This window comes from Canis aureus, chromosome 7 (genome assembly GCF_053574225.1).
Source record: "Canis aureus isolate CA01 chromosome 7, VMU_Caureus_v.1.0, whole genome shotgun sequence".
In the NCBI taxonomy this organism is placed as follows: Eukaryota; Metazoa; Chordata; class Mammalia; order Carnivora; family Canidae; genus Canis; species Canis aureus.
The window spans coordinates 4609875-4635671 of record NC_135617.1 but is presented as its reverse complement, the minus strand read 5'-3'; the positions used below and the strand labels follow the sequence as shown (position 1 = coordinate 4635671).

General features: G+C 36.1%; 1 protein-coding gene across 6 annotated transcripts in view; it reads right to left on the bottom strand.

Moving 5' to 3' along the window:
• Positions 1-25797, bottom strand: part of REV3L (REV3 like, DNA directed polymerase zeta catalytic subunit) — a 177305-nt gene that overhangs the window by 109159 nt on the left and 42349 nt on the right. For all 6 annotated transcript variants that reach the window (XR_013382817.1, XR_013382816.1, XM_077902752.1 and 3 more), the window contains 3 exons: positions 15194-15383; positions 9226-9300; positions 4275-4435 (listed from right to left, as the gene is read on the bottom strand). Coding sequence is in view for 4 of the 6 variants with exons in the window: in XM_077902752.1 (XP_077758878.1) it covers positions 4275-4435; positions 9226-9300; positions 15194-15383 (426 nt within the window). In the remaining 2 variants the exon portion in view is untranslated. The remainder of the gene's footprint in view (positions 1-4274; positions 4436-9225; positions 9301-15193; positions 15384-25797) is intronic.

Below are 25797 nucleotides of genomic sequence, written 5' to 3'. Positions count from 1 at the left end.
AACTGATGAATTACTGAAAACTACATCTGAAACAAATGATGTGCTATATGTTGACAAACTGAATTTAAATAAAAAAGATTCAGGCAGCCCGGGTGGCTCAGTGGTTTAGCGCCACCTTCAGCCCAGGGCCTGATCCTGGAGACCTAGGATCGAGTCCCATGTCGGGCTTCCTGCATGGAGCCTGCTTCTCCTTCTGCCTGTGTCTCTGCCCGCCTCTCTCTCTCTCTCTCTCTCTCTCTCTCTCTTTCTCTCTGTGTCTCATGAATAAATAAATAAAACCTTTAAAAAATAAATAAATAAATATAAAAGATTCATCAATATATGAATCAATAGCTTGATGCTTTTTATTGATAAATAGTATTCCGCTGTATTGTTATATCACAGTTTATCCATTACTCCGATGAGTAGACATCTTGGTTCCTTTAGCCTTTTAGCAATTATGAATAAAGCTGCTATAAACATTTGCATACAGGTTCTTGGGGAGACATAACTTTTAAATCACTTGGGTAAATGCAGAGGAGCGCAATCAATGAGTCATGTGGTAAACCTATGTGTAACATTATGAGAAACTGCTAAAATCGTATTCCAAAGTGGATGCACTATTTTGCATTCCCATCAGGAATGAATGAGAGTTACTGTTGTTCCACATCCTTACCAGCATGTATTGCTAGTTTTTGGATTTTAGCCATTCTAATAGGTATGAAGTGGTAGCTCTCTGTGGGTGTATTTTGCATTTCCCTAATGATATGTTTTTTATATATATATATATATATATATATAATATATTATATATATCATATATATATATAATCAAATGATACATATTATATATGTATAATATATAGTCAACAATCATCTTTTCATGTGTTTGCCATTCTTACATCTTCTTCTTTGCTAGAATCTGTCCAGGTCTTTTGACCTTTTTTAAAAAAATTACTTATTTGAGAGAACATGCATTGAGAGAGGGTCAGAGGGGAGAATCTTCAAGCAGATTCCCTGCTGAGCTCAGAGTCTGTGGTAGGGCTCAATCCCATGACCCATGAGATCATGACATGAGCCAAAAACAAGTGTCAGATGTTCAACTGACTGAGCAACCTAGGCACCCCTCTTTTGACCATTTTTAATTGGGTTGTTTGCTCTCTTAAGAGTTATTTATATATTCTAGATGCAAGTACCTTATCTGATATGTAATCTGAAAATGGTTTCTCCCAGTCTGTGGCTTGTCATTAATCGTATTTTCCACACAACAAAAGTTTTCAATTTTGACAAAATCAACTTAGCAATTTTTCTTTTCATGGATATTTTTTGTATTCTACCTACAACCTCACTCCCAAATCCAAGGTCAGGCAGATTTTCCCTTTGTTTTCTTCTAAGTCTGATAGTTTTATATTTCACATTTAAGTCTATTATACATTTTGAATTAATTTTTATATAAAATATGAAGTATGTGTCTGTGTTCTTTTATTTTTATTTTCTGGCATCCAATGATTCCAGTACCATTTGCTGAAAAAACAATCTTTTCTTCACTGAATTACCATTGTACCTTTGCCAAAGATAAGTTGATGTTATTTGTGTGGGTCTATTTCTGGGTTCTCTTCTGTTCCATCAGTCTATACATATGTCCATCCTTTTGCCAATACCATGCCGTCTTGATTATTGTAGCTTTATAATAAGTCTTGAAATTGTGTAATGTGATTCCTTTACTCTTGAAAATCTCTACATTGCTTAAAAAAAAAAAAAAAAAGGATCTCCCAGATAAGAAATAACACAGTCCTCATGAAAATTTGAGGAAACAATTCCTGTAGGCAAGAAAGTTAAGCAGTGGAGTTATCTCTCTCCTATCTTTCTTGTATCTCCCTTTCTCTGCCTTTATTTTCTAGTCTTTTTCTCTGGAGAAAAAAAGAAAGATATTAGGCAGATAGCTTACTTCATCTTTTATTAGAGGGCTTCTCTCTTGGGGATCCAAAGGATCATTTACACAGCTTGGTTTATTTAGAACTTTATAAAATTCTATGATTTTGACATGAGAGAAAGTGGCATTTAGTTAAACTCTAAGTTGTCATCTAAAATTGAGATTACTGGGCAGCCCGGGTGGCTCAGCAGTTTAGCGCCACCTTCAATCCAGGGCCTGATCCTGGAGTCCCGCGATGGAGTCCCACATCGGGCTCCCTGCATGGAGCCTGCTTCTCCCTCTGCCTGTGTCTCTGCCTCTCTCTCTCTCTCTCTCTCTCTGTGTCTCCCATGAATAAATAAATAAAATCTTTTAAAAAATAAAAAAAATAAAATTGAGATTACTATCTAATACAATTAGTTATGAACAAATGAATTATTTTGGCCTCTCAAAAGGGGAGACATGTTTAGTCTCAATGCTTCAATCTTTGTGCATTTAAAAAAATGTAATATTTAATATAAGTTGTCAATACAAAATATTCTCTTTTCAGAAGAAGCATTATTGCATCAATTCACATAAGGGTATTATTAGCATCATGGAGAGACACTGTGAAACTTATTCACTTATAAGTGAATATAACATTATATTACAGCATTATAAATAGCACTGTATTTGATAAGGATTCTGAATTATAGTTTTTTAAACTATATCTGTAATTCCAATATTTGAATTCTTTGTAGGTCTGGGGGTGCCTGTGCATGTGTGTACACATTGGTGTTCGCTAGGTTTTGCCCATAGAAACAGTTTTCTTGTATGACTGATATATTCTAAATTGTGGGACTATATTATATTTGAAATATTATTTTTAGGAATAATTAAAAACCTCTACTAAGTAAAGAAAGAAAATTCCTCTACTAGAAGAATTTGCCTCTACTACATCTGAGCATATGACCCTCAGATCAAGGGAGAGATTTCAAAGTTTAAAGATCTGGCAATCTCTTTTAGTTCCAAGGAATTCAAACTGGGTTGAAATGTCTTCAAAGGTTATTCCACTTCCTATTTTGTAAGGAAGGGCATCTTACAAACTCTATCAGATCGTAAGACAGTAAGACCCCTATATTACTCTGTGGAGGGTTCCAACCTATCTAGGAGACCTTGGGTTTTGTTTCTGCCTCTCCATTTGATATGGTTGTCTTAATGGAGACTCCAAATTTTCCAGGATTAGCAAACCCCTCAGGGCAAGGGTTGATTTTCAGCACTCTATTTCCTCTTTTGGCCAGTATTTTATTGTTTTGTAATCTCTTTGATCCATTTAAGATATTTTTTTAATCTTCCTAACCCTTAAATTATTTTTAATAGGAAAGCTGATTACGATAACTAATCCACTATTCATGGGGGAAGAAAATCCTCCCTGGTTACTTTTCAGAGCTCAGTTTGGGTATTATGGAAGAAATATAAGAAGTTAAATCAAAAAAGAATAACTAGTAAACTATGAGATTAAAAAATAAAAAAAGTTAACCTCTGGTCTAAGAAGTTTGGCAGTGAAAGGAAAAGGAAAAAAAAAAATCCTAACAGTTAAAAAGGACAATAGAGTTGGCAGAAAAAAAGTGTTGGGTTCATTTTGTTTCAAGCAGAAGAAAATGAATTCAATGAGAACAAAAACAAAAGATGGTAGACCATCTGATCCCAGAAATTATATTCGTAGGTATGTGTCCAAGAGAAGTGAAAATACATGTCTACACAAATATTTGTACACGAATGTTCAGAACAGCATTGTTCATCATAGCCAAAAAGTGGAAACCCAAAATTTCCATCAGTTGATGAATGAACAAAATGTAGTATGTTCATAAAATAGAGCATTATTTGGCCATAAAAAGGAATAAAACACTAATATATGTTACAACATGGATGAACCTTGAAAACGTCAGGCTAAGTGAGAAAAACACCCCATATGATTCCATTTATGGAAAATGTGCAGGCTGGCAAACATATAGAGACAGAAAATAGATTAGTTGTTAATTTAGGGGTGGGAGGCATGGGAGGAATAGAGGTGACTGCTAAAGACTACAGGGTTTCTTTAAGAGGTGTTGAAAATGTTCTAAATTTGACTGTGATGATGGTTGTACAACTCTGTGAAAATTCTAAAAGCCAATGAATTGTCCATTTTAAATGAGTTGTATGGTATGTGAATTATATTTCAATAGTTATTACCCAAAAAATTTCTTTTGAGATTCTTTTTCGAATAAATCCTTATACCATTTTGTGTATTTCTTTTTATTCTTTGTCCAGCAGTTATTTCCTAAATATATGTTGATTTTATAAATCATCAATTACATAATCCTTGTTTCAAAGCTTTAATTTGAACTTGGGAAATTAACCTTACTTTTCCTTCTCGCTTTTCGGAACTTGACAGCAGCCAGATTTATTAAATTCATTCCATAGAGATTGTAGTCAATGAACAGCTGTAGGAGGTAGGGAATATGCGCTTCATGAGGCTGGTAAAATTTATTCATTATGGCTCCACTTTGCAAAAGTTCACATATCCTAAATTAGAAAAAAAAAAGGTTGTATCACAAAATTATGGTTCCTAAAATGTTAAGTGAAACATTACACTACTATAGAGAATGAAATCCATTGTATTAGCTTACAAATTTTTTATTTCAATTTCACTGGAAATGTGTACCTTGTTAGAAATTACTAGTTTAGATTAAGTTTTAAAGTAAGCTGCACACTCAAAGAAAATTTCAAAAAACTTCGTGGATGAGTATTTTGACTTCTAAAACTAACTTGTATATATTAGTTACTATATATATTAATATACTAAATATTAAAGAACCAAAATGTCAGAAGTTTTTAAAATATGAGCTTTTCCTGGGGCAGCTGCCTGGCTCAGTCAGTGGAACATGTGACTCTTGATCGCAGGGTTCTAAGTTTGAGTTCCACGTTGGGTATAGAGATTACTTAAAAATAAAATCTTAAAAAACAACAACAAAAAACAACAACAACAAAAAGAGCTTTTCCCTTTTAAAATTGAGAAAAACATTTTAAAAGATTATAAAAAGTTCCAAAAAAGGATTTATGACCCAAATCCACCACTCAGAAATATTACCATTTTTCTTCTCTTGAGTTATTTTTCCTTCATGATGGGGAATACAAACAATAGGCAATTATAAAAAGTGTAAATGCTATACAAGGGAAGTATAGGAAACATCTAGAAGGGATATTAATAAGATGAAGGTATAGAGGTTGTTTCTGCGAAGTCTTCTTGAAGAGAAATCTCCAAGAGGAGACTAAATGACGAATTAAAGATACTTTTCTGAAGAAAGGGAAGAGTACTATTTTTCACACAAACAAAATTAGACATGTAAAGGGTCATAAGAAAATACGGCTTACTTGGGAACTGAAATCACTGAGTGGGCTTAGTGACAGAGGTTGTGGTATGTCTCGGAGTGTGGGCTAGAGAGCGAATGCAAAGTCAGGTCATGTAAAGCCTACTAAGACATTTGAAGAGATAGCAGAATTTGCCTTTGAAGTACACAGCATGAAAGAAAAATGACCAAGTTAGCTAGAAAATACACAGGACTAGAGACAGGAAATCAGAAGGCTACTGTGAAAAAACTAAGATGATGGTGGCTTGATCATAGCAATATGTTGATTCGGGGACATACACGGAATGAGACAGTCAGGCCTCGATGACTGACTAGATGTAGAGGATGTGGTAGAAAAGGGGTTGAGGAGATGCTTAGATTTCTTGGTGGTGCCACGTTTACTGAAATAGAAAGGACTGGAAGAAAACAGGCTTCTTTGCAGATATTTTTAGAGGGGGAATAAGAATACTGGGGTTTAGGTATTGTGGGGTATCCAGGTAGATTTCCATGAAAATACTGACCATGAAGGACAGTGAAAAATGAGGGTAAGAATAACTTTATTTACACAGCAGAGGTAGCTAACATATATTTAAGGAGTATGTACTGGACATTATGTTAGGTGTTTTAAATGTTTAATTTCAAGTAATCCTCACTACACCCTATATTATTATTCCCACTTTATAGAGAAACTGAGTCTTAGATTAAAAAGTTGTCCAAAATCATATAAATTAAAAATGGAAGAGCTAAAATTAAAATATTCTCTGCTTTGTGAGCCTTTACTTTTTTTTTTTTTTTGAGCCTTTACTTTTAAGTGTAGACCTATTTTATTTACCCAGCAGATGGTCTGATACATTGATCCAGAGCCCTGAAGGAAAATTTAGGCTATTGATATATATATCTGGATATCGAATGCATAAAGATTAACAAAAAGAAAAAACTAAGCCATAAGAGTAGATAAGGCTGGACAGTGAGAAGAGAGGATAGGGAGAAAAGATAAAAGCATAAGACATATAACCCCAAGCACAGCTGCAGATGTTAAATGAGGAACAAAATGGAATATGAATGCTCAGACAGGTAAAAGGAAAATCAAAAGAGGCTTACAGCAAAGAAATTTAACACCTGGGGTTATTTTAAACTATTAGCACAGACATAAGGTCAAAATTAAGGACAAAAAGGTGTTAACTGGATTTAGCAACATAGGAGTCTGATTTTGACCACACAGATCCTCTGAAAGGGTCAAAGGAATCCCTGATGCACACACTTTGACAATCACTTTTCTAGACTGATGGGTTCCACTTTCACTATGAAGTAGGGAGGCAAAGCCATAGAAGGGGCTTAACATTTGAGTAAGAGGGTGGAGAAAGATGAAAAGGATTAGAGAAAAACAGAAATAAGGCAGGGCAGGGCCCAGGTGAAGTTGAAGACCATGAATTCATAGTGGCAACAATCTGTAGTGATTTCTCTATCCTAGAGAGAATGCAAGATGTTTGCATTTAAAATCTCAGAGGTAGAACAAATTCCAGGGTGTAGTGAGTAGGTAGTTTAAGAAGAATGGAAGTAAAGCTCACAGGAGATGAGCAAGTAGAGAAAGCAAGAGGCCAGTCTCTAAACAATATTCATTCTACAAAAAGTTATTGACTACTATATACTAGACATACATTCTAAACATTGACGATTAAGCAGCAAATATAGCAGAAAAAAATCTTTGTAGACTTACATTCTAGCAGGACACTAATTATATGTCGAAATTTTTTAAAAAGATTTTTATTAATTTGAGAAAGAGAGAGAGGAAGAGAGAAGGAGCCAGAGGGAAGGGCAGAAGGAGAAGCAGACTCTCTGCTGAGCAGGGAGCCTGACTCAGGGGCTTGATCCCAGGCCCCTGGGATCATGACCTGAGCCAAAGGCAGATGCTCAACTGACTGAGCCACCCAGGCGCTCCTGTATGTGGAATTTTTTTTTTTTGAATCTTTTTAAAGATTAAATATGTGCACATATGTACATATATTATGTATGAAAAGAAGGGCATACCACATTCTTAAAAATTTATCTGCCTCTAGGAAAAAAGTTAAGACCAAGGGTAAAGGTAAGTTGTACTGTAATGTGTTGCATATATAGTATAGCCAACACAGCACTTATAATATGCCAGGTACTGTTCTGAGCGATTTACAGATATTAAGACCATTTGATTATCAGAACAACATGCATTAACATCAATCCTACTTACAGATGAGAAAATATGTCACAGAGAGATTAAATAACTTGCCTAAGGTCTCCTAGCAGGTAAATAGCAGAGCCAGATTTTGAATACAGGTAATCTGGTTTCAGAATCTACACTAACCACTGCATTCCATACTAGTTAAATAGTATAACATAAATGATTCGTGTATAAAGGTATTAAAAAATAATCAAAAGGGAGGAAAATATTTTCTGTCATAGAATCCTTTTCCTTCATGGCATGTATCACAACTTCCTGTTATATATTTGGGTTATTTGTTTACTGTTTCTATCTTCTTATATGCTATAAGATCCCTAAGGGCAGGAACCATGCAAACTTTGTTCACTGTTTACCCAGCAAACTCCATAGTGCATTAAATAATGTAGGCATTTTACAAATATTTATTTTGAAATGAATGAATAAATAAATCTCTCAATAAATCAGGGAATTTCAGATTGGCACAGTGATAAACTATGTTATTTAAAGCAAACTTACTGGAAATAGTTTAATAAGTACTTGATTGCTATAGGCATAAGGAAGAAAAACAGATTAGATTTATACTTCACATAGAATTATTTTTAAAGATGTAAGCAAATTTTATTCATGGCACCCCTCTAGCATACTTGGGAATGAGAAAGATTAAAAATGATTAATGTTTACTCTCTTACCACTGTGTGTGCAAGAGAGGGTAAAAATTCACAGGGATTGATCTTTTGGACTCCATGGATATGTGAAAGTGTGACCAAGGGGAAGTGGTACAAGACACATCATTGCTTGTTAAGTGCCTATTCTGAAAAAACTGTTTTGGTACCCTACATAATAGAAGCTGTTTGGGATAAGGGTAGGAGCAGATTATAGAGAAAACTAGTTTTCACTGGTTACTTACTTGAAGAAGGGCTTAACCACTGGGATTAGGGCAGTGCTTCAGTGAAGCATTCAGTTGGCCTAATTCAGAATAAACCTCACATCCTTGGTTGTCGTGCCTCTCTTAGTGCCTAAATTCACTCTGGGAAACATTCACTTTGTGTCTCACAGAAAAAGGTTACCTTCTGAAACCTAGTACTTACTAGCAAAGAGATCTTCCAAAAAAAAAAAAAAAATAGCACTTCTCCAAGGATGCTTTTACCCTAGCTCATCACCACACAGAGTGGAAACCCTTGTTTTGAGCCCCAGAGGATGACTGAAGTCTTCTTTATATATTGCCCTTCCTGACATCAATAACTTAGGCTCCAGGACCATTAACAAAATAAGATACAGAGACTTACTGGGAGAAGGAAAAAACAAAACAAAACCAGAAACATAAACAAAAAGCCTGGGATATAAAATTTCATTAATATTAATAAAGAGTCAACAGGATTTTGAGTTATCTGAAGCCCTTACACTCTGGCCTCACTCTCACACATTTCTTTTTGCTTTGAAACTAAATAGCAAGTTTCTCCTGGTACTGAACATTTGCTCTGGCTGGCAGGGCATCCTACAAGGCAGCCATCATTTTTTATCTACTTGTACAAGCTTTCTAAACATAAGACAAAAAAGCAGCAGTAAGGGGCTATAAAGCAAGGTCCCTTTCACTCTTAAAATATCCTTCCTAGAGGCCAAGCCATAGCTCTCTCTTTGCACGCACATAAATATACACATATTATGAGCTCTTTCTTTAATAATGCTACAAATGATATAATCCTGTCATCTAGATTTTTCTTTTCATTATTAAAATACTTAAGTGACAGCTATCCACATTTTTCTCTTTGTACCTTTTCACCATTGCAGGATTGTAAAGATAGATCTTCATAAAGTGTTTTTCCTTCTCATGATAACCATAAAAAGGCCTGAAATAAAGGAAAAAGATATTTCAAATTATTTTCAGCATTAAGAGATGAAGTAATGCAACTTACTGCCCTAATTAGATTCAGCTGACCTAATTCACTTATTTATACATATTATCCAAAACCCCAAAAACCAAACAAACAAAACCATTCCAAAACCTTTCAATTAAACCTACATAAACCATATGTATAATACGGAAATTAAAGTTTAGAAATACTACTCTCAAAAAACTAGAGACAAAAAGGGTGGCAAACTATTTATACCTTAATTTCAATCATAAGGACTATTAAAAAATAGATCTTTTCTCTTTACTCTAACCATGTATGAGAAAAACAGATCTTTTAAGCACGTTCACCTATTTCCCATTTCTTTCTGTCAAAAGCGATAAATTCTTCATTAATAAAGTCCTTAAATTAACAGCATTCATGTTACTTTGCTTATTTGTTTCTGTTTATTATTAATTTTGCAAGTTCACTAGCCAGAGATAATTTACCTATCATATATGTACACATGTGAGTGTGTGTACATAACACATATCCAAATCCAACAAAGGCTATGAAAACTGTGTAGACAGGAACTTAAGAGATTGAAAAGACCATAGCCTTACTTAAGGACCCTAATTATGTTGAGGCTGGAATTTTCTCAAGAGCATTAGCTGGAATGGAAAAAGGAAGAAGGAAAAATCTACATGGTAAGGTACCAGTCTTCAGTGCAAGATAAAATAAGTTGGAATATCATGTTACATCACTGCAGGAGGATATGAAACCATACTAGTACTTCTGATATACAGACTACTATTTTCTTATTCTTTTTTTTTTAAGTATGCTCCATGCCCAAAGTGGGGCTTGAACTTACAACCCTGAGATCAAGAATCACACGCTCCACCAACTGAGCCAGCCCTAGACTATCCCTCTCAAAGACAATAGAATTAAAGTATAAATATAAACAAGTATGAATATGCACAAAAAATAAAAAGTTTTGTATCTCCCCGGAGTTTATCTGTAAATAAGTGGCTGGTTAAGCCTTTAGGTAGATAAACCCATTCAACTTTCATGTAAAAAATATTGTCCCTTTATAATGGACACTAGATAGAACTTACCCTCATAAGGACATCATTTCTGTCATGTCTGACAGAGTAGTAGACATCAAATACAGAAGTAATTTGGCAGTAAAGTCATTATTTGGAGTATAAACTTTTTTTTTTTTCACCCTAGCTATTTTAAGCTTTTAGGTAAGAGCCAGCTATACGATTGTTGTAAAGCCATTTCTTCTTCTTTCTTTAAAGACTTTATTCAAGAAAAAGAGAACACGAGTTGGGGGAGGGGCAGAGGGAGAGGGAGAAGCAGGCTCTCTACTGAGCAGAGAGCCTAATGGGGTGGCTGGATACCAGTACCCCGGGACCATGACCGAAGCCAAAAGCAGATGCTTAACGGACTGAGCCACCCAGGCACCCTGTAAAGCAATTTCTATCCAAAAAAAGTCCAACTATTTACCAAGGCCTAAAAAGTTATCTTGTTCTTGCTACTCACTCCAATCTTAGGTCCTATAACTCTTCCTTTAGAAATTCTAAACATTTTAGTTCCTCTAACTTGATCCACTCTCAAGTAACTTGCCATCCTCTCTGCCTGGAAAGCTTGCCCTTAACCCTGGTATGGTTTGCTTTTGATCTTCATTCAGATTTCTACTCAGACTCACCTCCTCAGAAAAGTCACCTCTGACCATAATTCCTAATTCCTTGCCCTTCTTTTTCTCCCCCAAAAAGGGTCCACCCTTTAAAAAAAAAACAAAAAAAAAACAACAAAAAAAACACAACCACTTCCCGTCTACTTTGCTGCTCTTTATCTCATTTCTGTTGCCATGAAACAAAGACACATTACATGAATGATTTCATTCTCTCTGACTGGCAAAATTCAACTATTTAGTCCTCGTGCTATGGTATTTTTCATGTAAATATAGCTAACTGGAGACATGAGTTATTTTTAGCCAGATAAATAGGAAAAAAAAGTATGTAGTGTAGTACATGCTATCTTTGCTTTGGTTTTACTAACAATCTTTAGGGTTTTCCAATTAAAATTTCATAAATTTCAAAAACTGAATATAAGTTAAGTCTTTATAAATTTAGGATTCTGGTGCATTTTAGATTAATATTTTTATTAAATATTTTAATATTTTTAAATGTTAAATTTAAATATTTTTAAATATTTTAATATTTTTAAATGTTAAATTTAAATATTTTTAAATATTTTATTTATTTATTCATGAGAGACAGAGAGAGAGAGAGAGAGAGAGAGAGAGAGGGGCAGGCAGAGGAGCCCGATGAAGGACTTGATCCCCGGACTCTGAGATCATAACCTGAGCCGAAAGCAAATACTTAACCAACTTGAGACACCCAGGCACCCTAGGATTCTGTTTTCACATCTACTTCTCCAAAATATAGCCTGGAAATTCTATAAATTCCATTTTATGCTTCTATATAACTTAACCTGCAACCCTTACTTCCTGCTGTTGGCTTCAGCTGATTTTGCCAAAAGTATTCCTCAAGAGGGAGACCCTTTGGACAGAAGAAAGTAGAATGGAACAGAGTTTGTATAGATATTTTATGCTTAAAATTATATCTGATAATTGTTTTTTAATATAACAGTGAGAAAGAAAATGAAAATGGATAGCAAAAGATCCCAATAAACTTAGATAGATTAAAAATCTCTTTATAGGAGATTTTGAGAATCATGGTAGCTGAGTGGTAAGGAATTCCAGAAAGAGCCTAAGGTCATATCCTATCTCTTGACCTAGCCTCAGGATAATGCATTATCTAAAAAGACTAGAATTAAACCTGTAGTTTAATTTGGTAGCTAGATGCAACACTGTCTACCTTAAAGTAGGAAAAATTGAAGGACTAGAATAATAATAGAAGCTAGAATGTATGGTAAGCAAAAAGAGATCCAGTTTAGGAAAAAATTAGAATAAAAGGAAAAAGAGAATGGCAGCTATATAGAACAGCTCATCTTTTGCCTCGGGATTCAGATTCTTAAAAATATGATGACGTCTTTAAGAAAATAATCATCAAAAATACAGAAAGACTGGTGACTGGGTTGTCTGGCTGGCTCAGTTGGTAGAGCATACAACTCTTGATCTCAAAGTCTTGAGTTTAAGACCCACATTGGGGGAAGAGCTTACTTTGGGGAAAAAAAAGAAAAGAAAGAACTGGTAACTATTTATTTTACTAGGTTGCTTGGAAATTCAACTTTGAAATGAGAATATGCATATCAAAGTTCCTAGAAACTATTAAACACAAAAAAATTGGAATATAAAGTTGATAATTATCTTTAATCTAATTGTGACTCTCATAGGACAAATGTGAACTTCTACCTCATTCATTTATGCAACCAAAATAGTTACTGAGCCATACCTACTAAATGCCCAACACCATACAAGTACTAAGGATGTAACGGTGGACAAGACAAACACGGTCCTTTTTCTTGTGGAGTTTACATGCTGGTGGGAGAAATACATAATTAAGTGAACAAACAGAACAACTCCAACTATATTAGTGCTGAAGGAAACAAAAAATGGGCAGACATCAGAATAATAATAATGACACCTATTTTAAGTAGGGAAGTCAGAGAAAACTTCTCTGGAGAGGTGAAGGATTTGAAGGATTAGAGACGGGTAGAGCACCTAAGGAAAACAAATTGCATGTACAAAGCTGGGAAAGAGCTCAGTCCATTAGAGGAACTGAAAGAAGACCTATGTTTCTAGATGGAACATAATAAACTAAATTACAGAGGCAGGAAAGGGTCAGATCATATAGGCTGTGGTTAGAAGCTTAAATTTATTCTATGAGCAATATGAACCCATTTAAATATTTTAAATGATTTTTAAAGGATTCAATGTATGTTATACGAGGAGTATTTTTATGGCTCTAGAGCAAGACAAAAATAGAAGAAAATTCAATTAAAAGGATACTGTGGTGGTCCAGAGGAAAGCCTAAATTAAGGTGGAAGTAGACAGATTTAAGATAGATTTCATATGAACATATCAATTCAGAGTGTTCTAGTATGAGCTCCAAATCTTTCCTGCCAGCATGCTCTGCCTGCCTTCCATCCTTTTAGCAGCATGGACTCAAAATTTTATAGTCATCTTTGACCCCTGGCACAACCTTCATCCAATCAGATAGCAAAGCTTATTAACCCCCAAGAACAGACCCAGAAGCTGACCACATCTCATTATTTCCATTACTACTCAAGTGCAAGCTACCATATTTTCTCATTTCACCCATATTAATCAAACAGAGTCCTAATGCTCTCTCTTGCTTTTATCTTTATCCCCCAATGATCTACTCTTCACAGAACTGCTAAAGTAATCCTTTCAAGTTTAAGTTAGAGTGGATATTCAAATTCCTACAGTAGCTCAGAGTAAAAGTTAAGTCCTCACAACAGCCTATCGCAGTGGTTCTCAAACTGCATCAGAATCATTACAAAGGCTTATTATTAAAACAAATTGCTGGGCTCTATCACCAGAGTTCCTGATTCATTAGGTCTAGAGTGGGACCCAAGAATATATTCTAAATAAGTTCCCAAGTATGTTATTCTGAATCCTCTGAGAAGTAGATGCCAATATGTACAAGAAATTTATTAGGGGAAACACTTGTGAAAGAAAATGAGGAGGGACCCAGGAGAAGCTAGGATAGCCACCAAACTTACACATCTGATCTCAAGTGAATGAGAGAGGGACAGAGCGAAGATCAGTAGAAATGTCTTCTATTGCAGTGTGATTTTAATCAAAGCGCAGAAAGGCCTTCGGAGTCTTCAAGGGTCTCCCAGAAACAGGCCTGCCTTAGTATCCTTATTAGGCTTAGTCACTGGCTAGGAGTCATCTATGAAAAGCAGCTTCAGTTCAAATGGAATAATAGAAAGATTTCAGGGTGGTAGTGGGGCCATTGTTCAATTACTTTCCCTGTATTTAGAGAACTGACAGGTACATTCTCATAGTTGTCAAATCAGGTAAAGCTTATGTTGGTGATCCTGGAAACCATACTTTAAGAACCACTGGCCAGAGCAGCCCAGTGGCTCAGCAGTTTAGTGCCGCCTTCAGCCCAGGGCCTGATACTGGAGACCAGGGATCGAGTCCCCCATCAGGTTCCCTGCATGGAGCCAGCTTCTCCCTCTGCCTATGTCTCTGTCTCTCTCTCCCTCATGAATAAAGAAATAAAATCTTTAAAACACAAACAACAACAACAACAAAAAAGAACTATTGGTCAACATATAATATCCATCCATTCATCCCTCTCTAACCACATTTTGTCCTACTCTATTTTCCCTCCCTTCAAGTCATCTCCATGTTATTCCTACTTCCTTACCTTCAAGTCTTTGCTCAAATGTCATTTACTTTGTCAATGACACCCTCCCTGATTACCCTATATAAAACTGCTACCAGTCCACTTCCCTACCCTTCACTCCTGATCCTTCATATACTGCTTCTCCATCTTTGTTCCATAATACAACCATGTAATAAATAAATGAATCTATTTCATATCTGTTGGTTATTTTCTGTTTCCCATTATACCTTCATGGGGGCAGGAATCTTTTTGTTCACCAATATATCCCAAGCACCTAGAAAAGTGCCTAGCACATGGAAGGTGCTCAGTAAATTATGTGATAAACAAATTACACGAACTTCTACAGTTCTAAGAAGTGGAGAAATGGAAAAGGTTAAACCATCTATCTTTTACTATCATAAAAATTTACTTTAAAAAATTACAGCATAAAATTTGCCCCATTTCCATCAGATTAGAAGAGAGAGTATCTTTGAATCAAATAGGTTTCCTTTACTTGAAATAGTACTAAAAATACAGATTTTTAAATACAGAAATTTAAAAAGATGTTAACATATACTTACATTCCTGATACTAATGACACTTTGAACACGTGCTGAGCAGTGGAAGATGGATTGCCTAAAGCCACATTAAGTGCTCTGTCGATACTGAATGCCATCTGAGAAAGATAGCTTTCTGGCTGCTGTCCATAACCATCGTATGGCACATAGAGGTAAGGAAAGATGCCATGCAGATGAAGACATGTCTTCTGACCTAAAATGTAACACATTATAAAGTTTAGTCTTGAAATGCATTTTAAAATTTTAACATTATGAAGATCAGAATGCAAATCATTTTAATGTTCTAATGATAACACAGCTTTACTTAGGATAAGAGTTGAAGAAAATTAACCCATAATTAAAGCCACCTATATTAACTACATTTCACAACAGAACATTTAGAAGCATTTTGTAAACATAAGCATTACAGTATGACTGAAATAGTAGTTTGGTGAAAATATGTTTGAATATTTTACCTTACAATCTAACCGGCTTTATATTAATATACTTCACTGATTTACCCTATAATAATACCACTTAGCACAGTGTTATGAAGCTGACAAAAAGTCACTGAAAGTTTATTAAATAAATCAATGCATGTCTGTCTTGGCATACAGGTTTTCAAACAAGAGACTTCCCTGAGACAGAGACTGCTCTGGGAGAAAGGAGAGGGTAACAGCAGTTCTAGTATGTGGAATTTTTGCTAGAAGGGTGGGAAGAAGGATTTTGGAAAGGGTAAACATGACATTTTGCTATTAGGGAAAAAAAAAAAAAAACCCAAGACAAAAATAAAAAGAAAACCCCTACAGATCATTTGTCTGTAATAGATTTCTAGATATCTAAATTGCACATTTGGTGGAGTGGCAGAGGAGGAGACACAATGAGAGGTGAAAAAACAAGCATGCACACTTCCCAGGAAGCTGTTATATCAGGCAAGGGTGCAAAAGGGGTAAATGGTGCTGACCTGCAAACAGACAATCAGGTACAGCCATGATAAAGAAAGTAATATGGGTAAGAACCCACAAAAGGAGTGCCACAGAAACAGTAACACATCCATGACAAGGTTAAGTAACACCAGCAGCAACAGAAAACAGATGCACCATTACTCTCCTGAATCTGGCAGGGCTGTATAGAAGTGGCTCCTGTCCTCAGAGCTCTGTCCCTAGTTCCTCGGGGGTACATGCCATTTGTCGACTTCAAACAGAGAGAATGGCAGTGATGGAAGAAGATACCATTTTCTCATGTGCTATCACTATACTGCCTGCTAGCACAATCCTTACACTCCTTCCCCAACCCTTATCCCACTGTTTCACTGGGCTTTTTCTCTTTTTTGGTAGGAAACTATTTGTTTGCGTACTTTTTCCTATTTATAACTTAGAATGATTTAGATAAAATACACAGAGACTAATTCTAAGTTCTACTGTTATATTTCATACTTTCTACAATGAACATCAGTGTATCTTACTTTTAAGGTACAGCTGTAACAGAATTAACAAATCTGGAGCAGTTATTAGATACGGCATAGCAAAATTGGAAAGACCAATCATACAATGGAATAAGATCTATACCCTCTAAAGTGTGGTAATCCGATTTCAACTACCAACTTTCACACCTCTGAAGAATTACAAATTGTGCTGCTGTTAGACCAGTTTCTATTTTTAGCAGCAGTTATGTTGCTTAATTTCAAAGGAATGGGGAGAAAAAGACTTTCAGTTAAAAGCAAATTCTTTGATTATTTTGTTTCATTTCAAACATGGTACCATCTCCCAAATACTGTAGTTTCTTAATTCTTTTTTTTTTTTTAGTTTCTTAATTTTTAAAATAGAAAAAAATAAAATTGTAACAATGAATGAGTCTTTAAAAATATATTAATTTACTGATGATCTACTTGAATGCTTTTTAAACATTTCATGAAAAAATGTTATACCCATGATCACTGAGGACACTAAACCAAGCCACAATTTAGTTAAGAGCAAGTGGCATGCTAAACATGGAGTAAGGAAGGTGGGGAGACAGAGAAGTATTCTCTTTTAAGTTGACAAACAAATCTGAGACCAGTGATTACGGAATTAGTGTAATAGTGGGGTGCCTAGGTGGTATAGTCGGTTGAGTGTCCAACTCTTGGTTTTGGCCTAAGGTCCTGATCTCAGGGTTGTGAGATCCAGCCTGGCATTGGGTTCTGCATTCAGTGTGGAGTCTGCTTAAGACTCTCTCCACCCCTCACTCCGTGCATTCTCTCTCTTGAATAAATAAATCTTTAAAAAACAAAACAAGAGTTAATGTTATAGTTTATTTTATAAGCAATTTTCTAAGTTCCTAAGATAATAATTTTACAGTCCATATATCTCAATAATGGAAATTTGGAGAAATTTTACAAGAAATAATTATAAAATCTGATTTCTTCTAAGTTTCTTCACGGGGCGGATGTTCAAAGTTCACAGAATTTTTTTTTTTTTTTAATCGCCACTTTTCAGGTCTCCTATGAAGCAGTGGCCAAAGATAGTATCTTTCTATGGAGGCTTTAAAATTACAATAATTTGTGGTGTATGATTTAGGGGGAAAAAAGCAGAAATGATTTACTCAGTAGACAGTGAACTAAGTGCTTTACATACATTTATTTCTAAAACATTTAACAACCTTTCAAGTATCATAAAGGTTAACTTTCCTAAAATCACATATCTACTAGATAACTGAATCAAAATTTAGAAGCAGATCAATAAAATCTAACCATGCTGCTTCAATTATTTATTTTTTGCTTCAATTTTTAAAAAAGTAAATGTTGGTTTCCTTAATCTTTAACTCCTCAGTTCTTATTTTGTAATATAAATGCCTGTTTTATTTGACTCTCCCATTTGAAAATTCTTTGGAGTTGGTACCCTGTTTGAATGATTATAATATCCCCAGGACCCAGCACAAAGCACCTAACATGTGATTAATATTTATTAAATGGATGAACAAACACTTAGCAAAATAGAGTAACTCCTTAAGGAGAAACAAGCATGTAAAAGTCTTGAGTATCTGAAAAAATGAATCTGTGAAAATAGAGGGACTTTGATACAACTAAGGATAACACAATTATAGGGGGACATGGGTGTTGGGAAGAGTCCCTAGCTTATAGCACCTTATTACCCTGAATAACCCACAGTCCCAGGCAAAGCTGCAATCACTACATCAACACAGATGTACCTCCCTCTGGTTCTCCAGCAGCTAGGGATGGCTCAGTGCCTTACCACCTTTCCCTAAGAACAACCTCCTGAAGAACACAGCACGAATTGTTGGCATTGTACTTAATGGCTCTAATACAGAATGAGTATCACAGAAAAGAAAATGATGAGAAACAAGATAAAATAAATTCAAAAAGTTAACAAGGAATAAAATACATAAAAATGAATGTGAGAGTCAATTTCTCTTTGGCAACAGTGGTCTCTTATTATTGTAAAATTTGTAGTTCCATAATAGCACTGCTTTATTTTTGACAAGATACAGACCACTTCTATAAATTTCCCTCCATCAGCTCTACCCCAACACAAATGTGTGGGGCCACACATAGTAAAGTCCCTTCGAGATAAGCTATCCTACCCCTCATCAGTTAGAAGTAGATTCAGCTATAGAGAAAACACCCTCAAATCAGTGGCTTAAACATTCAATTAATGGTTTCTCTCATAAAATAAGTTCAGAGGCAGGTCGCTGGTGCTGTGTACTCAGGTTTCTGCAACATCTAGTTAGTGACTTGTGACTTCAATCCAGAGGCTCTCTCACTATACTCCAAAGAGCTCCACACACAGGATTAAGAATGTTTTTATAAAATTAGTGAAAGTGGGACGTCTGGGTGGCTCAGTGGTTGAGCATCTGCCTTTGGCCCAGGGCATGATCCCAGAGTTCCGGGATCGAGTCCCACATCGGGCTCCCTGCAGGGATCCCGCCTCTCCCTCTGCCTCTGTCTCTCATGAATAAATAAATAAAATCTTAAAAAAAAAAAAAAAAAGAATAAAATTAGCAAAAGCTTTGCTATTTTGAAACCTTGCTAAGTGATTTGGGATTCTTTCTTAAACAGTTTAGAACATTAAGCTCTGGGGCGCCTGGGTGGCTCAGTGGTTGAGCATCTGCCTTTGGCTCAGGTCATGATCTGGGGTCCTGGGATTGAGTCCATCAGGCTCCCCACAGGGAGCCTGCTTCTCCTTTTGCCTCTCTCATGAATAAATAAATAAAACCTTAAAAAAAAAAAAAGAATATTAAGCTATGTCTAAGTAACATGTGGATCCAAAGCAAGCAAGCAACTGGCATTCTTCATGTCTCTAATTTCTGAATGTCCTCTCTTACTGTCAGGTCAAACTGAATTAAGGCAGCACACTCAGTAGGAATGGAGACTGTGGTTGGGAGACTAAGCCTACACACACAGGTTTCAAAAGTTTTGAAGAGTTTGGGCTTTCCAGTTTGACTGCTGTTGACTAATTCAGAAATTGCAATAAAGCTGTTTCAGGAAAGCTCCACACAGACTTGTCACAGCATAACTGCTGGCTTTTAAAGACGCCATGGCAAAACTGTGTGGAGCTGGCTACTTACCAACTCTATGTAAGCAGGGCTTCTCTAACTAAGGTAGGTGTCTCTATAACAGCCAGGACTTAGGTACATACTATGAATCTAATCTTTTTTTTTTTTTTTTAAGATTTTATTTATTAATTCATGAGAGACTGAGACAGAGAGAGAGGCAGAGACCCAGGCAGAGGGAGAAGCAGGCTCCATGCAGGGAGCCCGACATGGGACTCGATCACAGGACCCCAGGATCACACCCTGGGCTGAAGGCGGCGCTAAACCTCTGAGCCACCCAGCTGCCCATGAATCTAATCTTTTATAGAATTTAGGTGTACACTAAACATTAAGTCCTCTGTATTCCAACATTTCTTATGCCATTTTCCCACATTTTCTTCTGCATTTTAAATGCCTAGGTTTGGTCTCTTCATTAAATGGTGCATCTAAAATCTTACTAGTTTATCCATAGGAAAATTACCTGTATTTTTTGCAGATACATTTTTGATAAACAGACTAACATGTACCATTCCTCTAGTTCTAGGTCTGCAAAGTTTTCTGTAAAGTAACATATTTTAGACCTTATGGGCCATACTGTTGTGAAACAACTCCTTAACTCTGCCACTGTAGCCCAAAAGCAGCCACAGACAGTATATATGTAAGTGAATGGGCATAACCATGTTGTTCCAATAAGATTTCATTTATGAAAACAGGCAGTGGGAGAGATTTGGTCCATGGAGAGTAGTTATGCCAATCCCTGCTCTAACTGATTAGCCTTCACCCAGAACAGAAAAGCTTAACATCTTCTTTTTTCTTTTCTTTTTAAAATAAGATGACTGGTCACCATAATCAAAATCACACTGGCTCAAGAGTATCCTAGAAAACGGAGTAAGAAATGCTTATTCTGTAACTTGCAATCCCATCTCCCAAATCTCAAACTCAATATACACAAGATTTTAAACAAAACTCTCCAGAGCTATCAAATAGAAAAACTTGGTGTGTGAACAGGAAAGGTTTATTTATCGAGTTTTTCATATTTTCTTCCTAGAATATCTTTTTAAGTTTTATATCACTGTCATTACCTCAGTCTGTATCCCTCCAAGCAAAGTCTGTCTTTGCTTCTTTCTAAAGTTTCACTCTTTCTTTCCCCATTCCCATAAAACTGCAAAATGAACCAAGCAAAACTCAAAGTCACTTAAGAAAGCAGTGTTATATCACCCATCATCTAAGAAAAAAATTAAGAATGTACACAGAGATTTAAATATTAAGATGCTTAGACAATATTACCAATAGTAAAAAAAAATTGTAAATTTTCAAAAATAGGAAATTATGATCTATCTACATCACGTCTATGACTCTCATACCAATTTGCTTACTGCCTGTTTTCGTAAATACAAATTTATTATACCACATCCATTTGGAATGGTCTCTTGCTGCTTTGCTACTGGCAGAGTTGAGTAGTTCCAACAGAGACCTTCTAGCTTCCAAAGCCTAAAATATATACTATATGCCCTTTACAGAAAGTTTGCCAACCTCAGCAACAGATGGTGTTGCAGTATATTTCTTGGCATGAAGAGATATTTATGATATATTTATTTCAGGTGATATTCAGGCTTATTTCAATTATAAAAATATGTATAACACATTAAGGGAGATAATTTAAAATTTTCTTTTTGTATATGTATTTTTTCTACATATTATATAATTTCTGAAAGAGAAAGGCAGGAAGAAGTCACCTACTTCTAAATGACCTAGAAATTAAAAAAAAACAAAAAACAAAAAACCCATCCACCAACAAAAACCTAAGTATAATAATTAACTTTACAAAGGGCATATGTATATAACTTTCTGTTCTCAGTTTCTCTTCATTTTCTCTTTTCATTTGTAAATAATGCTTTGGGGTTTCATATTTATTCATGCCATTTATTTCTCCAACTAAAGCGTACATGGCTTTATTCAGGATCATTGGCTTTGGGGTGCCTGCATGCTTGAGCATCTAACTCTTGATTCTGGCTCAGGTCATGATCTCAATGTTGTGGGATCAAGTCCCACATTGGGCTCCATGCTCAGGATGGAGTCTGCTTGTCCCTCTCCCTCTGATCCTCCCCCCACTCTTTCATTCCTCTCTCAAGAAAATAAAATCTTAGAAAAAAAGAATCATTGGCTTTAAGTTACCAATCCCACATTACTAACAGAACTATATCTCTCAAGCACCAGATGTTTCAAAGGTCTATTTTATTTATACATTTGTCTAACACATCTTTGTTTTTCCAGTGCTAAACACAATTGGTTTTATTATTCATAAACACAGGCATAAATTCTCCATTCTTCAAACTCTTTATTAAAGTCCAATATTAGGTGTTAGACCTGGGCTGCTCATAATCATAGTCCTTGAACTCATGAACTTTTTACATTCTACTCAGAGATAGAGATGAGTAAACAGGCAATTACAGTATGACAAGTCTATGTTCAAAAGTATCTCAGATTTGTAAGAACATAGAAAGGCTTCCCAGAGGAAGCAACTCAGAAGAGCAAAGTGAGAAAGAATGTTGCAGTACATACAAAATCTGAAAGCAAATGAGAATATACATGGTATGGGAACAGGAAAAATGTAGTTAGGAAGGAGCAAAGAGTGCAAGGGAGAGAAAGGACAAGTATGCATGTGTAAATGTGAGTGTGAGTGTGTGTGTGTGTGTGTGTGTGTGTGTGTAGATTCTGTGACCTATGTGAGTTTGCATTTTATAAAGTTCCCTGGTGGACACACTGTGGAGAAACTAGGGACAGCATTTTAATAGGAAAATATGTTTAGGAGGTTACTGGAGTAATTCAGGAGAGAAATGTCAGTATTGATGGAGAAAACACCAAGAAGGACTTAGGGCACAGAATTTAGAGATAACTGATTGGAATTTGGGAGTAGAGTAAAAGAGAAAGAATCAAGGATGATGCAAACTTCTGGTTTAGGCAACTGGATAGATTATGAATGTCATTCAAAGAAAACTGAGAAAGGAGAGTAGGCTGATTTCTATTTTGAACTTGTGGAATTTTACATGTTTAAAGAATTTCCAAATGGAGATTTACATTAAACACAATTAGGTACACAAATGTAGAGCTTAAGAAAGAGATCTGGGTAGAGAAGACAACAGATTGGGGAGTCTGAATAACAGATGGATAAAAAAATGCTCAAGAGAATACACAGACAAAAGAAGGGGCATAGGTCAGAAACTTGAGGAATACTAATATTTAAGGAAGGAATAAAAGGATTTTGATTTATGTAGGATATGAGAGAATGAGCCCCTGGGAGGGCTGCCAGTCAAGAAAGAGAAGTAACAGTGAATACCTGAAAATATAAGTTTGTTAGCCATGGAACCAGAGAGTTCCAAGGGCCAGGAGAAACGCACAAGAGAAATGCAAGCTATGAGAGGCTGGATAAGAAACTGGAAGGACACAGATAAACTATATAGAAACACTTCAGAATGGCAGAAGAACAACCTTAAAAAACCTGCTTCTCCATAAAGGCAACAAGAACACTGGCATATTCTGTTGAAATCAACTTTTTTCAGCATTTTGGAAATAAACTAAAAGGCTTGTGATAATCCAGAGTGTTTATTCAAGAAAAGCAGGTGAATCTTAGCAAGAACAACAAGTTTTATGGTGTTCTAACTTGCCCTGGTAATCCAATCTCATCTACCTATCCCTACCCTGCCATGAGCTCCAGAACAGCTGTGAAAACAGCCAGGCAAGCAGGCAATGGAGAGACCAAAATAGATTTGCAGTTCCCCAAAAGCCCAATCACAGAAAACTGTCACCATGTGACCTGCCTGGCAGCTCATTGAAAAGCTCCATTCTCAGGACTTTATTTGATCAGACTCAGAGCTTACTCCCTGGGTATAGTCCTATCTGCAGTATCTTTATGGAAAACAATTAGCAGCAACTGTTTAACATCACAGTTACCTAAGGCAGTTTTTATCAGTTGCAGCTAGTAAGAGGCTGAACACAAACTTAAAAGGAAAAACTGAGGACTAACATGTCCATGAGAACTTACAAGGTTTTGACATAGCCCTGGAAATTTAGAAGGCTATGCACATGTTGGAGCTGTCTGCATGCTCAAAAAAGCTGAAAAGGCCCTAATCTTTCAAGATGGCTGAACTTGAGGCTTTGCACTCACACACACACATATACAGAGCTCCTCAACAAAAGGTGGAAGGATGCCTATTGGCTCAAGGTATTTAAAAGAATCTCTGGCCAACCATTAACTAACCAATAGGTTGGATGAGTAGGGTCTTCAAAGAATAGACACTGTACAGGATTAATCTAAGAAAGGCACTAAATAAATAACATCACCAACAACAGAGCAAGAACAAACCTGGGGATAGGGAAGAATATGATTTCCTTAACTATCAAAATATTTAAAATGTCTAGTTTCTAACAACAAAAAAATGATAAGACATATAAAAAAAAGAGAGAAGCATGACCCATACACAGGGAAAAAAGAAGTCAATAAAACTGCCTCTGAGAAAGCTCAAAAATTCATCTTACTAGACAAAGACTTTCTTTTTCTTTTTTTTTAAAGATTTTATTTATTTATTCATAGAGACACAGAGAGAGAGGCAGAGACACAGACAGAGGGAGAAGCAGGCTCCATTCAGGGAGCCTGACATGGGACTCAATCCCAGGTCCCAAGGATCACACCCTGGGCTGCAGGCAGCACTAAACTGCTGTGCCACCGGGGCTGCCCTAGACAAAGACTTTAAACCAGCTATTAAAAACATTTCAAAGAACAAGGGCACCTGGTGGCTCAGTCAGTTAAGCAGCTGACTCTTGGTTCCAGTTCAGGTCGGGATCTCAGGGTTGTAAGATTGAGTCCTGCATCAGGCTCTGTACTCAGTGAGGACTCTACTTGAGAGTCTCTCTCTCTCCCTCTCCCTTTGTTCCTCTCCCCATGCCTAAACTCTCTCAAATAAAATCTTAAAAAAGAAATTTTAAAGAAAAGATTATGTCTAAGAATTAAAGGAACGTTTGACAATCATGTCTTACCTAACAGAAGATATAAATGAATAGACAAAAATTATAAAAAAAGAATTAGGGGCGCCTGTGTGGCTCGGTTGGTAAAGTGTCTGCCCTCGACTCAGATCATGAGCCCAGGGTCCTGGGATTGAGGCCCGGAACCGGCTCCTTGCTCATTAGGGAGCCTGCTTCTCCCTCTCTCTCTGCCTGCCACTCCCCCTGCTTGTGCTCTGTCAAATAAAACAAAATAAAAAAGAATGAAATAGAAATGTTGGTGTTAAAAAAAGAAATTTTGGTGTTAGAAGGGCAACATGAAATGAAAAATTTACTAAAGAAAGTAAAGAGCACATCTGAACTGGTAGAAGAATCAGTAAACTTGAAGACAGGTCAGTTGACATTCTCCAATCTGAGGAACAAAAAAAAAAAAAAAGAATGAAGAAAAAGTAACAGGGTGTCAGAGATTTATGGGATTCTGTCAACATATACATAACATGAGCTTCAGCAGAAGAGGAGACAGAGAAAGATGGAATGAATATCTGAAAACAGAATGGCAAAAAATTCCCAAATTCGATGGAAACAATCTGTGTATCTAAGCTCAAAAAATTGCAAGTAGGAGAAACTCAAATAGATCCATGCCAAGATGCATCATAACCAAACTGCCAAAGACAAAATCTTGAAAGTGACAAAAGCAATTCATCATGCACAAAATTTCCTCAATAAGGTTAAGAGCTGACATCTCATTAGAAAACATGGAAGCCAGTAGGATGACATAGTCCAAGTAATGAAAGAAGATGTTTTTTTTTTTTTAAGATCTTATTTATTTGAGAAAAAGAAAGAGAGAGCACATGCACAAGCAGGGGGAGTGGGAGAGGGAGAAGCAGGCTCCCCACTAAGCAGGGAGCTCGAACCCAGGACCCTGGGATCATGACCTGAGCCAAGGCAGACAACCTACTGAGCCACCCAGGTGCCCTGAAAGAAAAAGACTGTTAAGCAAGAATTTGATATCTAGCAAAACTACTCTTTAAAAACAAAGGAGATATGGGTGAGATAGGAAGAAAGAAGAAATTAAGATATTCCCAGCTAAATGACAATTGAGA